This window comes from Peromyscus eremicus, chromosome 1, assembly GCF_949786415.1.
Source record: "Peromyscus eremicus chromosome 1, PerEre_H2_v1, whole genome shotgun sequence".
In the NCBI taxonomy this organism is placed as follows: Eukaryota; Metazoa; Chordata; class Mammalia; order Rodentia; family Cricetidae; genus Peromyscus; species Peromyscus eremicus.
The window spans coordinates 19801229-19818475 of NC_081416.1; the positions used below are offsets into that span (position 1 = coordinate 19801229).

Here is a 17247-nt window from a genome sequence, read left to right on the forward strand (position 1 = left end):
GTATTTTCACTACCTCTTCATAACCGTAATTTTGCTACTGTTATGAATCATAATGTAAAAATAGTTTCTTATGTACATGATACTGGTTCTAAACTCATGACTGACAGTCATTCACCTTAATACTAGGAAATGCATACCATAAGTCTTAACTGCTTCTTTTTAGGAGTTCTTGTTCCAGATTGACAACGTCTATAAAAGATCCCTCAAGTCATAAACTAGGTGGATTACAGAAATCAAAGTGAGTTTAGAATTAACACCTGCTATTTCAACCTATCTTCAAATCAGCAAAATCACTTACAAAAATCTCTGAATTATACTTGACTGTACTTCAAGGGAAAGAAGTTGGTTGGGAAACTGACTGACACATGGGAATGTGAGATAGAGAAATTCCTTGCTATTTGGGCACCATCTTGTGGCATCATCTGAATATAGCAGCAAAGTTACATGAGGCAAACAATGAGGATCAACAAATTGTGAGCTGAAGGCTGACTGATGTTAGGACTCAGCTGCAGAGCAGGCAGGCTTGAGTTGGCTGAAGTTCTTCATGAGCACTGCCAAGGATAATGGGCTTATCCAAAGGATGCCAGGATTTCTTAGGAAAGTAGTATATAGTTTTGAGTCTTAAAAAGAGACAAGTTAGGTAAGATTTAAATGCAAAGTAGTCTTGGATGAAATTAGTCAAAGACTCATTGTGAATTTCAAGGAAAAACAAAGAAACCAGGAAAATGAGTTACTAGAACTCACAAATTTCATTAAGATAGGAAACAAATCAGAAATATTATCCATAAACAATAGAAAAATATGACCAACCTATATAATTCATGAGTCCAAAATCAAAACAGCTCTGAAAACAAACTTTTTGTTTTTATCTTAAAGTTTGGGCCAAAATTCATTGCTGGTGGCAAATCTAACCAGATACGAGGCTACCTGGCTTACTAATGTGACTCGTCACACGCTTTGCTTAAGACACATCAGTGAGAATGTGTTTCCTTTCAGTATTACAAAACATATTACAGAATCCGTGTCATCTTTGTGAAGTCCGCAAAGTTCACAGTTTTGAAGTAAGTCTAGTGTTAAATGCTTGCTAACAAAAAAAACTCCCCAACTCTTGGTGTGTACGTGTACGTGTGCCATGTGTGTGTGTAAATTCTTGTGGTAAAGCATGAAACACTAGTAAGAGCAGGAAAACAAACTGCGAAGCACAAAGAAATAGTACAAACACGAAGCCTCTGAAACAGAGGAATATGGTCAAATGGGACTTGTAATTCCCTGCTCTGATAGGGAACAGAATCGGAGAGCCTGAGTAACTTGGCTAATGAAAATAATCAGGAAAAACTGAGGCTGAAACCCAGATCCTTATTAAGCAGCATACTTCTTACTATCCTGACATCAGAAAATACCAAAAAGGAAAAGGATGTGAAAAAATTAAATGAAAGAAACATGTTCCTTTATCAAAACAAGATATTAATTAGATGATTGGCTGCATGAAAAAAAAAGCCATCATTAACACTGCCTTTATAAAAACAAAACAAAACAAAACAAAACAAAAACCTGACTAAACAGCCCACAGCAGCTGAGAGAGCAAGGAACTGAGAGAGACTAGAACATTAGAAGTGAATGATTAACCTGAAACATTTACATAAACTGGCCCTGAAGACTTCTATCCCCACTATGCAAAGTAAATGGACAGAAATGCCTATTGAACAAGCTGATTTTAATCAGGGAAGATTCTGCTTCTCACTGAGGGAGGAGAAGTGTTGAAGACTGAAAAGGGAACACTCTAAGGTCATGCTTTATTTGACAAGAAAAGGGAAGGAAAGAGGAGGGTTGCAAATTAAAGACTTTCAAAATTTCCTTGGACACTTTAAAAATGATCACAAAATCCACTTGTAGCCACCTACAGAGTAATAATCAGCAAGCTTTGTGAAGAACAAGCCTGGACAAATTTAATTGCCTTCCTTTATTCCCTGACAGACTTGGTAGATCAAGGAGAAGTAAGCAGTCTACGTAACCTCTTAATTTTAGCAAGGCTTCAGATAAAGTTTATCAAGTATTTATATACGCATCAGTACACTAGGAAAATATAATCGAGACCTCATCAGGACCCATTTAACTGGAGAAATTATTTGCAGTGTATTAAACACAAGGAACGACATGCTATTTATTTTAGCAAAGCTTGATATGGTCAGTTAGTCCTACTGTTGATATTTTTGTCTCTGATTTAGAAGCAACCAAAAAAAAAAAAAGGTAAATATTACACATCTGCAAAAAATTTTACATATTTATAATATGGTTAAAAATGAAGTAAACTTCAGATAACAGGACAGAAAACAAAACATGAAAATACCCTGAAAATTTTATTATGGTCAGTAATGCAGCACTGTACACTAATGGCATGCATAAGAAGGTTTTCCAGAGTTAGTTACCATGGGTAAATCTGTTTCACTACAAAAGAGCAAGTACTGTCTAGATGATTCCAAGTTCGCAGTGATTTAACTAATCAAACTACATGATCAAATGATTTACTTCCTCTGCTTTAGCCTATGAACCAAATGCTGGCCTTTTAGAACCAGTCAGTTAATCACCTACTCCTAAGAATAAAATGAAATGAAATTATGAAACACAATTATAGCAGACTTTGAAGATGAGAGAGCAGCTTATTTTGAGAAGCAATGCTCTACATTTCTAATTTTAGTCAGTAATCAAATATCTGGAATAGCGAACATGGAAAAACTGTACAGATATTCCTGTGTTCAGTCTTTCACTCATGTGGTTTCATCATTCAGCATGAATCACTGGTTGAAAACACCTGATTAAGTCAAGTCCAGAGCACTCAAGGATGATCTGCACTTCCATTTCCCATCCTGAGTACAGCTCTGATCGGTTGTGTACTCTGCTGGACCAAAAGAGACTTTACTCATGTTCAAGAACAATGTACTAAAGGTTTTCTCCTCTTGGTACAGTGTGATTTGATCTGGCACTTCCTTCTCAACTCTTTCAGAACTAGCTTTAGTCTGTGAATCTCCCTTAAAGGACTGAGGTAGAAGCTGTCCCACTAAAAGGTTAGTAGAATCCAAGTAGGACAGAAAAATACTATCAGAAAAACCCAAAAGATTAGGTGTGTTCAACTCTTTGGAGGGTGGTGGTAGAGAAAGCTCAGCGTAAAATACCATAACATTTATGAAGAAAAACTAAAGTAACCAACATCATTCATACAGAGTCAATGAGCACACATTATGCACCCTTTTTTGTCCTCAACAACATGGGAGTCAACAGAATTCTTCATGTAGCACAAAGAAGGGTCAGATTATTATACAATACTAGTGAAAGGATCTATGACAGAATAGTGTATAGTTTTCAGTACATGCTAATTCTCATCAACTGGCAATGGGCATGTCAGTATTTGCCAAAGGAGAATGCCATGACTGATCAGCAACATCTGTTATGTGTAATGGGAGAGTGGCAATACATAAAACACACACACACACACACACACACACACACACACACACACACACACACTACTGCCTCATGTCATATTGTAACACAGAAAACAGAATAGTATCTTGAATTTGCAAAGCACTTTCTCAACATTTTTACACATTATGTTATGCTCAAAACATTCTCCATGTTAGGCAGGGCAAGAATCACTTCCACTTAGTTGGAAAGCAGACAAAGAGTGATAACTGACCTGCCCAAAGCCACACAGCTACTTAAATGGCAACAGCTCTATTACAGTCCAGATTTCTTTATTTCCTTAGCGACTTGCCCTTGTCTTTATTGTAAAGGGCTGCTAGTATAGAACGACATCTAGATGTTCTGGATTCCTACTAAGAAAAAAGGAAGGAGAAACAGGCTTAAACTACCACACAGATTTAAGTCACACCGAAGAAAATTTTTCTGTCAAAGCTGCTAGTTAGCCTTTGGTATCTATAACTAAAAAGAAGCCAACTGTAGTACATTCTCTGGGGACTTAAAACATTTATTTACGAAGGTAATATTTTTTTCTTGAGAGAGAAAATAGCAGTTGTCTCCAAAACCCTTCAAAGGGGTAGAAAAAAAGTCTGAGTTTTAATTAGAGAAGTCCACATTCAAATCCCTCCTCTCATTTCCTAGCTGGGTAACCTAGGACTGACTTAACTTCGTGGGGCCAGTTCTAAACTGGAGACAGCATCTTGCATCAGAGGTATCAAGACAATACCATCAAAATAACTACTATGAGTCTCCTCCTTCCAGTCTCTTTCATCAACAAAACCTTATCCATTTCTTATACTAAAAATGTTCAGAAACAAAATGAGGAGAAACTGGGGTGTAGCTCAGTGACAGTGTTTGGTTTGCACTGGCCCTGCATCCCATCCCAACACACACGGAGAGAAAGAAAGAGAAGAGAGAGAGCCATGGAAGAGCGAAAATATGAAAAGGCAAAACAACTGCTTAAAATATCTAAAAGCATCCCTGTTTTGTGCTTTGCTTAATGCAGATAGCACTGGACTCTAAGTCTTAGGGAGAGGAACAAAACACATTGAAGTGAGATGTCTGGACTCCATACAACTCCTTGAGAATACTCAATACAAAAGATGCCAGAAAGAGAAGTTTCCCGTCTTCATTTTCTCAGACACAAAGAATAAAAGAGCCCGGATGTAGAATGAGGGAAAGATCTTCTGTAATCCACACATTGATAGAACCTATCCTTGGTCTCTAATTACAACCAAAAGCCTTCTTGAGTTCCAGTTACCAGGGAAGCTGAGAAGCTGAGGCAGGATGGTTACAAGTTTAAGTTCAGCAACAGTGAGAATATCATTTCAGATAATTAAATAAATAATAATGAAATGTTCTTCATTTTAAAAAAGCAACAGAGAAGTTGGCATGGCAGCTAACATCTATAATCCCAGCACCCCAGAATCAGAGGCAAGACTGACATAAGTTCAAAAGCAGCCTAGGCTACGTAGTAAGTTCTAGGCCAGCCAGGACTACAGAGTGAAACTCTGTTTCAAAAACAAATAAAAGCAATAGGGTGCTCACTTGGCCAACAGTCTCATTTTTAAACTGCACATTTTTAAACTGTCCTCAGGATAGCAAAGCATTTAAAACAAACACTTCAAGAGCAACAGCATGCTGATGTGCCTGCCGAGAAGTAGGGGACACTCAGATATTATCCAAACAAAGCAGCTGCTGCAGTATTCGTAGAGACACAGGTGATATCACATTTATAGGGAGGGCATGGCATATGCAAAAAGAGTCTAGCTTCACTAGATACCACTGTCATTACCCTCCACTTATCATTTTTTGCTTGCTTTTGTTCAGTGCTGGGATTGAACCCAGGGCCTTGGGGCATGTTAAGCAAATGCTTTACAACTGGGCTACATCCCCAAGCCCTTTTATTCATTCACCCTCCGAGATAACTGTAGCTACCACCCAAGAGTCATTTTCATCAGAGATAACCAATTAACAGAGAATTAAGGATACCGCTCATTCTACTTTAATCCAGTTCTACTATTTACCATCTATAAAAAAGCAATCCTTTCCTCTTTCTAAGAAACCTTTTAATGAACAGTGTATTAGAAAAAACAAAAACAAAAACAAAATTGCCTCATTATAATCATTAAGGTAAATTAGTAGGGTTCAATTCTAAAACTCTAACACCTGCCATGATGCTCTCCCTCACTGGTTATCTGGCCAGTGCAGCTGAGAGTCTGAAAACTGCCTGCTATCACCAAAGCAGAGTGGACAGAAGTATTAATGGCCTTGTTAGACTGGCAATAAACAAGGAGTTTGAAACTTCAATTGGTTTAAGGAAAAAATAAAGTCACTTTTTGGTAAGTGAAATTTTCAGAATTGTCTTCACTGATTCTATAGATATTGAGTAACGGTAAAGAGCCTGTCTAAAGCTTGAAGGCTAATTAAAAAAATACTTCTGTATCAAGCCCGAGTTCAGGTCTTCACAAAGAACTCAACAGTCTATAAAGAGAAGATATATTTTAAGCTTGACTCCAAACTCTAAGAAAGAAAAACTCTGCTTGTGGATTGTGGAAATATTTTCTGAGAACTCTTCGGTGTTAGAAAGAAATCAGAAGACAGGTGGATCTACTCCAGACTGTCTTAAGAAGACAAAAATCCCTCTTACGGTCATTCTCACCACTATTAGTTCCTGGCTCTTCCTTAATTTGCCTTCTACCAAAGACCTAAGCTATCTGATTACACCACGGCACTGTCATGGCCCAGGAAAAGCATAGCAAGCAGCAAAGTCCTCAGAGGAAAATGTTCTCTCCGTGTGGAGCAAGCTGTAGAAAAGCCAGGAATGAGCCGAGACGATGGAGCCTATCTCCCAGTAACAGTAAATTAATTAGATGTCTTGGTGTGTGAACAGGAGACAAATCCTGACTGCTTCTCTTGAATCGAAGGCTTGAGAACAACTACACTCGAGAGGCTTCTGAAAAGGGAGTGACAAACTGGAGTGGACTCCATTCTTTCCCGTTCTCTTTTTCAGCATGTGCCTCCTAGTGAACCCTGTGGACCGGACAACACTACCATCAACTCACCTCGGGCTTCTTGCAGTTTCTTGAGCTCTGCCTCCCGTTCCGTTTTGCTCTGTTTGCTTCGAACCCCAAGGGCACTGATGACTAACCTTCTGGCTAAGGCTGCTGAAGTCTCAGGTCGCTCCTTGGCTGGCTGGAGAAACTCTGGAAAAAAAAGGAGTAAGAGGCAGTAAGAAAGAGAAACCACTACAGCTCCAAGTGATTTAACACAGTAATTAACATACAAAACAGACTAACAAGGGCGGTATCAGCAGTAATTAATACAACCCCGATAGATGATGATCCGAGGAAATTAGTATGGCAAAGCACAAACAACCCTGGCTGCATTATCTGCATTAGCACAACATCTCACAGCAACTCTATCAAACAACTGAAATGTCATCAGAATCCATCCGGTCACTGTACTGCTTGCTCATAAGCTCTCCCACACTTCAAGAGGCTGCTCATTCAAAGGGCATATTTCCAACATGTTTTTTTTCCCTTTTGTCCTTAAAAACGTATCAGTAGAGGTATTAACATAAAAAAGACAGTGTCTATTGAGCTCTGGGTGGTGTGAAACTGCTGGAATGAACAGTGACTTCACCATTAATAAACAAAGGCAGAGGTTGTGGGCTCACCAGCACAAGCTCTAGCTTTGGCCTTGGCTGCTCTTGTGGCCTGTGACAAGGGCCGAATCTTCACCATGGTGTGTTTAATACCCAGAGCATCACGAGCTGCAAGGAAGAACAAACATAAGGAAGTAAAGTGATGCAGAAGAAAATTTAGGGTTATTTCTTATAAAGCATTTATTCTTAGACGTTATGTTTGTTGGTTTTCATGGCAAGGAAAAAAGATTATACAATACAGAACATCTGTAAACAGTAAGTTGGGTGATGATCACTTTAGAACAGAGATTAGACGAAACCCAGCCAATGGACTTTCTGTTTTTGTAAATAAAACGTTATGAAACAGAGCCATGCCCATTTGCACACTGTAGCTGCTCTCCTGCTACAATAACCAGGTTAGGTTAGGTAAGGACAGAAGCTTTTTTGCCTTTCCTGCTACAATGCTGGGTTAGGTAACGACAGAAGATTTTTTTGCTCCACAAAGCCAAAAATATTTTATCTGGCCCACGAAAATCCATGCTCTAGAGATGGTTCAGACAGGAACTAGCAAGCTAGCACCTCTGATTACTGTGGATTCCTCTGCTTAAGTTCCATCATGAGCGCAGGATATGTATGTGTGCAAAAGACTAACCAAATATTCAGAGAGTAGCTACTACAGTAATCTCACTGGATATACTACTTCAAATTCATTTGTCTGGAGGAAAAAAATACTGCAAAATTTAGTCTCACTGTGGTCTTTACCACGCCTGACATTTTTGTGTGCAAATAGCCTGGGATGAAGTGCCTACCTTTGCAAATACCAAATGCTGGATTAAAGAGAAGAAGGAGAGAACATGTGGGTACCAAGCCACCTGTCTCAAAAAACAGTATTTATTCTATCACAGATACTGGCTGAGCAAAGTTCCAATTGGCTGGAATAGAAGGGAAATAAGAACAAGAAGGAGAAAATCAACAGTAAGAGGGACCTGGAATTCCTGATAGTCACTGGACAGATACCTGTGATTGGACTGGAGAATACTCCTAGGGCATGTGTATCATCTACCCATTTAATATCAAATCCTTTCTTTCTGTAACAAAAGAAAACAATTTTTACATTTCTTATAACTTGTTTTATGAAATGTCTTTAAAACAGTCTTACGAAGCATTTCATAAGATAGAGGAATAGGAATAGTGACATAAAAACAGCTTGGCACATAGAAGCCACTAAAATTTAAAAGCAATAATACCATCATAAAGAATTACCTGGGAGCATTTTATAGATGCCAACTAATTAATCTTCACAAATCTGCTGGAGATGTAAAGTATTTAATGCACTATTTTTTTTTTTAATTTTTATTTTGCAATACAATTCAGTTCTACATATCAGCCACAGATTCCCTTGTTCTCCCCCCTCCCGCCCCCCTCACCTTCCCCCCAGCCCGCCCCCCATTCCAATCTCCTCCAGGGCAAAGCCTTCCCCACAGACTGAGGTCAACCTGGTGGACTCAGTCCAGGTAGGTCCAGTCCCCTCCTCCCATGCTGAGCCAAGGGACCCTGCATAGGCCCCAGGTTTCAAACAGCCAACTCATGCAATGAGCACAGGACCCGGTCCCACTGCCTGGATGCCTCCCAAACAGATCAGGCCAATCAACTGTCTCACCCACTCAGAGGGCCTGATCCAGTTGGTGACCCCTCAGTCATTGGTTCATATTTCATGTGTTTCCGTTTGTTTGGCTATTTGTCTCTGTGCTTTATCCGACCTTGGTCTCAACAATTCTCTCTCATATAAACCCTCCTCATTCTCGCTAATTGGACTCCCAGAGATCCACCTGGGGCCTAGTCATGGATCTCTGCCTCCAGATCCATCAGTAGTTGGATGAGGTTTCTAGCACGACAATTAGGGTGTTTGGCCATCCCATCACCAGAGTAGGTCAGTTCGGATTGTCTCTCGACCATTGCCAGCAGTCTGTTGTGGGGGTATCTTTGTGGATTTCTGTGGGCCTCTCTAGCACTTTGTTTCTTCCTATTCTCATGTGGTCTTCATTTACCATGGTCTCCTATTCCTTGTTCTCCCTCTCTGTTTTTGATCCAGCTGGGATCTCCCACTCACCCAAGCTCTCTTTCCCTCGACCCTCGCCCTTCACTACCCCCACTCCTGTCCAGGCTGTTCATGTAGATCTCATTCCATTTCTCTGTCGTTGGGCGATCCCTGTGTCTTTCTTGGGGTCCTGTTTAGTCTCATAATGCACTATTTTTAAGAGATGTCCTTATGAGGAGAAATGGGAAAGGATGAAAAAGGAAGCCAGAGGAAGTATAGAAGAATTCAGAAAGTCAGGAAGGGTCACCTGGATTTGATGTAAATATAAACTGTTGGGGGTGGGTACTACATTGCTAGAGATGTGATTCAAACTGTAAAAATAAGTAAACAAACAAATAAGCCAAATAATAAAAAATACAACTGTACTCACAAATGCTTACTACTCTTTCTTGTAGAAGGAAAATAAGGTATGTGTGTGTGGGTGGGGGAGGTTAGGAACAACCATAGCTAGCCAGAAAAAAATCAAGAAAAAAAGAATCAAATAATGAACATTTATACTTGAAAAAATACCTTTTTAGTTTAGAACAGAGTTATACAGTGAACACAAAGAATATCAGGATTGCAATACACACACACACACACACACACACACACACACACACACTTAAAATTCCCTAATACATGAATACATTTTATTTTGATTAAATCCACCCCTCAACCCCCAACCCCTAAGTATTTAGGTTTTGGATACCATATCAATTCAGCAAAATGACAGTAATAGATTCTCCCCTAGGGCTTAGGACCCCTCCAGCCCTGGCTTCTTGGTCATTTACAGTATGAGGCAGAATTCCTCCTGTTGGGCAGGCCTTAAATCTAGCCGGACAGCCAGTGGTGGCCAGCACTCCCCCATACACATGCACTACTACTGCACCGATGGGCGTACCTGGCTGCAGGAATCATTGCTGTAGTTCCCAGGGTTCACAACTGGGTAAGACTGTGGGTATTTTTTCTCTCCTGGCAGCTTGCCTAGCACCTTGAGGCACTATAAAAGCTAGCCATTGGAGAGGAAAATAGAAATGAGATTGTCCACGAGACGCCAAGAAGATAATCAGCACTCAGAAGGCAACTTGTAAACCCAACAGTGCTCATTAATTTTATTATTAATAGCAATAATCACTAGGGAGATTAATACTGATGAAGATGTTGATGAAGCAAAGTTGACTCTGGTATTTGACTCAAGTATTACTATAGACTTCTGCATCATGACCTTTAAAAAATTATAAATCATTATAAAAGAAAAATACTAAAATAGCTTTCCTTTCTTAATTTCCCTCACAGAAAAAGTAATAAAGGAAACTTGAAAGATTAGCTAGAGAGCTTCTAAAGCTGGACCATGCTATAAAATGACCACAGTAAGAGTCTCTGCTGCCGAGTTTTAAAAAGATGGGAAAGACCTTGACAGCTAAAAGCCTTGTCTTGGCCCTGGAGACTTCACAGTCCTTTCAAATCCTTTTGAGAACGGCTTTAGATTTATAGAAAATGCTCTAATATGGTTAAGAAGAGACAAAGCAAAGGGAAGCAAATGACGCAAAAGAATTAACTATCCTAAAACCCAGTACTGGGGAGGTGAAGATGGGAAGATTTTGAGTTCAAGGCTAGCCTAGGCTGCATAGTAAGAAACTGTCTCAAAAACAAAAATAGCAGCAAAGTCCAATAATCCCGAGGAAATTTTGGACATGGACAAAATGATCCTTATTTTATTAATGACAGTCTAACTTTATCAATGATAATCTAAGATAGCTCAAATTTGAGATTTAAGTCTTATTGACTGCTCTTAAGGATCTATTAGGAATTGAAAAGCATTTGACAATGGTCTTAACAAAACTGAATTAACGACTTACCTACACTACACATTTACAGTAAGGTTATAGTATAGGTCAAATGTCTTCCAGAACCCATTCACTCCTCTCTCTTTCAATTGTCTTCCCCAATGGAGTTTAACTGATAAAACAAGTATACAACTGCTAGTTAATTTCATCTATGCTAGCACTTAAAACTCTTCCTCAAGAATAAGACAGGCCAGATGTGGTGGTAAACCCTAGCACTTCTGAAAGCAGAGGATCAAGAGTTGGAGGCCAGCCTGGGCTACCTAGATCCTATCTTAAAACAAAAACAAAAGCCAACCATTTTTATAAATAAAGTTTTACTTTCTCAACCACACTCATTGTTTACATCCTGTCTATGGCTGTCCTAGTGAGACAGCAGAGCTACCTGAAATATTCACTCTCTGATCCTTTACGAAAGAATTAGGAGCTATGCTCTGAAACAGAATCTTACAATTTCAATGGAAAGTTGGGATCTGACAGAGCATGTCTATAATCTTGGCATCTGGGATATAAATAAACTGAATTTTAAGTTTAAATTTGTAGCATCAGATAGACTTGATTCATTTTTAATAGCAGGACTGAAATATTAAAGTATACTCCTTGATATTGACTTTCTTCTAGACCCTGAACATCTTTTTCTTAATAACTTTCTGGATTATCTTTCTGTTCCTGAGTCTATTTTTTATTGTAAGTTAGAAATAATGTGTATACTTTTGATCCCTTTACCTTCTTCCAAAATGTACCACCTACCTACACACCAAGAGTCAGCATAAATGTTCTGAAGAGCACTTGTAACACACTTGAACTCCTCACTATATTTAATAATACAAAACTGAATGAAATATGAGTGCAAAGAAGAACTATTGTATCTATAAACCTAAATGAACCAATGGCAGCTTGTGATTAAAATCCCAGCACTCCAAAGGGTGAATCAGGGAGGAGTACAAGGCCAGCTGGTTTTACATGGCAACCTGTTAAAACAAACAAACAAACAAACAAACACGAGCAAAAAAGTTAGTTAAAGGTGGTGGCACACGCCTTTAATCCCAGCTCTTGAGAGGCAGAGGCAGGCGGACTTCTGAGAGTTTCAGGCCAGCCTGGTCTACAAAGTGAGTTCCAGGACAGCTAGGACTGTTACACAGAGAAACCCTGTCTGGGGCGGGGGTGGGGGTGGGGTGGAGTGTGGGGTGTGTTAGTTGAATGATTTGGAAGACAAAAGAAAAGTTATTTTAAAAACAACACTAAAAAACACCCCGTGGAACTATTCACTGAGAAAACTCTGAAGATGTGTTAAAATTTCTTGTCTTTCTTTACAGATTTGACTCTATAAATTACAGACAAGGCAGTATGAGATGACTGAGAAGAACTGTCCAATCAACACACTAGCAACTAAGAAGAGAGGCATGACTGGACAGCACATTAAATAATCAGACACTTAACTGTCAAGATAAAGCATCTGTGACGTACAACAACTAACAAAAGCACTATCCATTTGACTTTTCTGAGTGGTCACAAAAACCTCAGATTACAATTTAATCTGAAGACTCAAACTGGTAGCATTTTTGGCACATGGCACACGAAAAGGCACAGGTTTTATGAGAAATCTTCTTTTTTCATTGGCCTTAATGCCCATAAATACAACCCCCCAAAAACATTGACTCCCATTAAAAATATAACTAAATCCTCAAAAAGGAAGACACCATGCGCAAGCACAGACGTGAACAGACGTTAACCAGGAACAAGCGACAGCCAAAGGGTCACAGGTAACAGAAGGGCTCCAGGAGGCCGTGCTCAGTGTACTTAGGGAAATGCAAGAAATCCTGAAAACTGAAGATCTATGGAGGGGGAAAGCTGTAAAAAAATGACCAGGCAGACTTTAAAAATATTTTTTTTGAAAAATTCAAGGTATCATAAAACAAACTTTTAAAATACAATATAAATATTTAACCATTTAGCACAGCTTGGAATAGATAAACTAGAGCCCCCAAACTGAAGAAGTTATTCAGAATGTCTGAGGCAAAAAGAGATGGAATATACAAAAGAGAGGTAACAAGAAAATTAAATGAGAAAATCTACTCCACACCCAATTTGTGTCTTGGACAGGGTGAAAAGAGACTGGGTCTGAGGCAACACTGAAGAGACAATGTCTAAGATCTTTCCAAAATCAATGAAAATATTAACCACTGATTTAATAAACCCACATAATTTCAATCTGGGTATATCTGAAAAAAAAAAAAAAAAAAAAAAACCTCTACAAAATCCACATCACAGTGAAAATGATCAATATCAAAGTCAAAGAGAAAATTTTAAGAGCATCCAGAGAGGAAGAGATTACAATCAGGTGGCATGGAGACAGTCAGCTAACCTCTCACCCAAAGAGAAAGCCATATGCATTAGGATATCTCCATGTTTTGAGAGAAAAATAACTGCCAATCTAGAATTACTAATATACACACAACATAAACCTTTTCAAGAATGAAGGACTGGGGTATAGTTCAGTGGTAGAGCATTATCTGGCATACATAGGACCCAGGACTGATCCTTTGTACAGTAAAAAATCATTGTAACAAGAATGAAACTGATATAAAACCATTAAAGTAACAACACCTGAGTCTGATACTGGAAAACCATTAGTAAGTTAAATGATAAAGACTATAGCTCATTCAGAAAGAAAATGAATCCAACAGCTACAACAGCATATAAGTTGGGTGCAAGGTAGGAGATGGAATTAAAAAGACCTTGCAGTATTTAGAAAGAGGCAAAGGAAAAACATTAGTTTTAGCCACTAACAGTTTAAGCACACATTTTTATAATTTCTAGAGCAACCACCAAAGAACAGAAACATTACATTAAAAAATGAAGTGTTAAAAAAGTCAATCCATAGGTCTAGAAAAGGGAGGGAAAGGTAGGAGAAGTAGACTCAGGAGAGAGGCCAGGCAAATATAAAAGCAAATGCTTGGATAGAAGTTCAAATACATCAACAATTACAACAAATATAAATGGACTAAATGTATCTACAAGACAGAATTAGGAGTCATCAACATTGGTCATTGTAAATGTCTACAAAGGCTACCTGGCCCTTTCAAGGAACTGAAGACGAGTCTGATATACATGTTTTCTAATGGATCTGAACAATACACAAACTGGATGCTAAAATAAATGACTGAAAAACTTAAAAAAGACAATTTTTTTTCTTGAGTATTAAGACTTTCTCTCACCTTGTCTATCATATGGAACCACTTGCAAATACTTACTGGTAACTGCAGAAAATCCGCAAAAGGTCTTCCGTACGGAATTCTTGTGGAAAATCATAAATTTCAATGACATGTGGGAATTCACATTCACTGAGGTCAATATCAGGAAGTTCATGGCTGTAATAATCAAATCTAGGTTCCTGGATGCTTTTTCTGTTCTTCATATTCCCTGATAACTAGAGAGCAATAAACATAGTAAAGTGCCTACTAACGGGAAATCAAGGCATTATAAAAATATCCTTCCATGTATAAACAATCCTGCTCCCGTCTCCATGTTCCTATTCCTTAACTTTTAGCATTATTTCTGTATTTGTGGTGTTTGTGAATACAATAATGGCTAGATGTTTACCACCACCTTTATAATCATACACGTGGAATGTGGGAAAAGTATGAAAATCTCAGCAGATAAGCAAGGCATAAAACTTAACTTGTTTCTATCAGTTATCATGTGAGAGAATATAGACTAACCAGGAGTGTGTGGATGTAGCTCAGAGACACAGCACCTGTCTAGCACATGCAAGGCCCCAGGGTACATTGCTGCAGGGAATGGCTAGAGGAAGGATGGATGGATGGATGGATGAATATAATGAGTTACAAATGGCACATCCTGGAAACTGAGAGATAACAGCTGAAGAGAAGAATTAACATTTGTTTTAACTGGGCTCACTGTTCAGGCCCATCTCATAATTTCTTTTTGGGAAGTGAACAAAAACAAAAGTTTTAAGGGTGAAAAACTTTTAGTTCACCTTTTGTTGTATATTAAAAAGTGAGGAGGGCTGGAGAGATGGCTCAGAGGTTAAGAGCATTGGCTGCTCTTCCAAAGGTCCTGAGTTCAATTCCGAGCTCCCACATGATGGCTCACAACCATCTATAACGAGATCTTGTGCCCTCTTCTGGCTTGCAGGGATATATACAGGCAGAACACTGTATACATAATAAATAAATAAATCTTTGAAAAAAAGGTGAGGAGAAAGCTTACATAGGAATATGTTAAGACAAATACAAATAGCATAAGCAGTTACACTCAAGGTCCCTAGTATAAGAGCTACCTAAGGCTCTAAAAGAATTAATAGTAATGAAATTGCTGTTAAAAAGAAAACTCAACCCTTTAAAGCTATTACCTCCCCACACTGGAAGCAACAGGAAAAGGGGAGGTGACAGCAAAGCCATGGCACCACAGTGTCACCAGGTCTTGGAGGAAGCTGTGATCCAAAGTGCAGCCAGGGCCCTCAAGCACTCCCTCTTTGATGGTATATTTCCTTCACCATCATCTTCACTACCACCATAGAAAGGAAGGGAGGGGGGGGGGGAGGACATTTATAATGTCAAAGATACATATCCTCTCTTTGGAGAAGCAAAATAGATTTAATCAAATTATTGGGGAGGGAGGAAAGGAAGGTAATTTAGACATTATTCTTGTGCCTCTAATTTCTGCACTAAATCCTGTTTTACATCTAAAAACATGGGGAAAATAACAATCCCTTCGCCTCAGAGTCAGACATGTAAAGTAAATGAGATGTGGTAGATGCTGGGCATACTGCTTGGTACACAAATACTAAAAGGAGAAAAACAAAAACATAGCCCGCTTTTACAGGCCAGGCACTATGGTAGCTCCAATGTGTTTCGACAGAGAAAGAAAAGGCTCTTCCTGCAACTCCACCAACTGAGCCAAATATCAGTTTTTCCTGGGTGTACAAGAAATCTAAGTTTGTCCCTGTTAGGTTTCAAACCTGGGACAAAAGGCTGAGGTGCCTATTTAACATATCAAAGCAGACAACAGCCACCAGGTTCTCCCTGCATCCCTCAGTTCCTACCTGTTACAGGGCCCTCTAGGCTAGCACACCTGCTCCCTACTCTAAGCTTCTCCAGTCAAAGGGCTGGGCTGCCCTTCCCTATACAATCCAACTCTTTTGGTGACCTGCAATCTTATACCTCCTGGCTGTGTACCTGGTCCCACTCTCTCCCCCTCCCCACTTTCCCCACATGGCTCAGGGTCAGGTTCATTCTATACTCTCCCAGATGTCCCTGCCTCTAGCTATGCTCTCCCACATATCTTCAATAAACCTTCTCCACCATATACCAAGGAGCAGTCATGTCCTTTCCTTTTTATTTCCTTTTTTTTTTTTTTCACTCAGTCCTCAATCCACAAGCACAGAGGCAGCTCTCCTCTCTGCATGCCGACTGTAGCAGGAAGTCATCACAAGCAGGTGAGATGATATTAGTAGTGCAACACCCCACAGACTCCAGAATTCTGCAGTCATTTAGAAATCAAGCCTATGCCAGAGGTACACTGTGATTACCAGAACTATATATTTAGTTTTGAAATCAGCAAGTTTGAGGACTACAACTTTGTTTTTCAAAATCACTCCGGTTAAAATGGGCCCAGTGTATTCATTAGGAATTTGAAGATCAGCTTGCTCATTTCTGAAAAAGTAGGCATCAGATGTTGTCCAATTGCATTGCTTTCCAACAGATGAAAATGGGATATATTTTGAAATTTATCACATACTTATTTATTTTGTGTGTACATGTACATGTGTAGGCTCCTGAGGAGGGATCAGATGACAACCTTGAAATAGTTAGCTCCCTAATTCAAGAAATCCACAGTCTGTTTAAAGGGCAAAGGATTTATTAAGGGGAAAAACCCACTGTACGGAACAGAATTGATACAGGTTCTGGAAGGCTGTTCCTGCAGCCTGGATCAGTCTCACACCCAAGTCCACCATGGAGCATAGAATGGCCAATGCCTATGTGCCTCAGGTGTTAAGGGTCACCGAGAGGCCACACGCCAGGGGCATGTACTTCAAGATCATAAGCAGGTGGAACAGTAACCTGCTGCCTCTCTAGGGGCGATGCTTCAGGGTCATAGACAGAAGAGCTCCCCACTACAGCTCCCTCCTTCCACCACACAGGCCTGCTGGAGGCACCTTTATTCAAAGAGCCGTCTCA

General features: G+C 39.4%; 1 protein-coding gene across 3 annotated transcripts in view; it reads right to left on the minus strand.

Moving 5' to 3' along the window:
* R3hcc1l (R3H domain and coiled-coil containing 1 like) overlaps nucleotides 1-17247 on the minus strand; it is an 85438-nt gene that overhangs the window by 2386 nt on the left and 65805 nt on the right. For 2 of the 3 annotated variants that reach the window (XM_059257853.1, XM_059257867.1), the window contains 4 exons: nucleotides 14299-14474; nucleotides 8138-8208; nucleotides 7154-7249; nucleotides 6540-6680 (listed from right to left, as the gene is read on the minus strand). In XM_059257853.1, coding sequence (XP_059113836.1) covers nucleotides 6540-6680; nucleotides 7154-7249; nucleotides 8138-8208; nucleotides 14299-14474 — 484 coding nt within the window. Of the gene's footprint in view, nucleotides 1-6539; nucleotides 6681-7153; nucleotides 7250-8137; nucleotides 8209-14298; nucleotides 14475-15044; nucleotides 15334-17247 lie in introns of those variants that run through there. The other variant, XM_059257861.1, reaches the window with a different exon arrangement.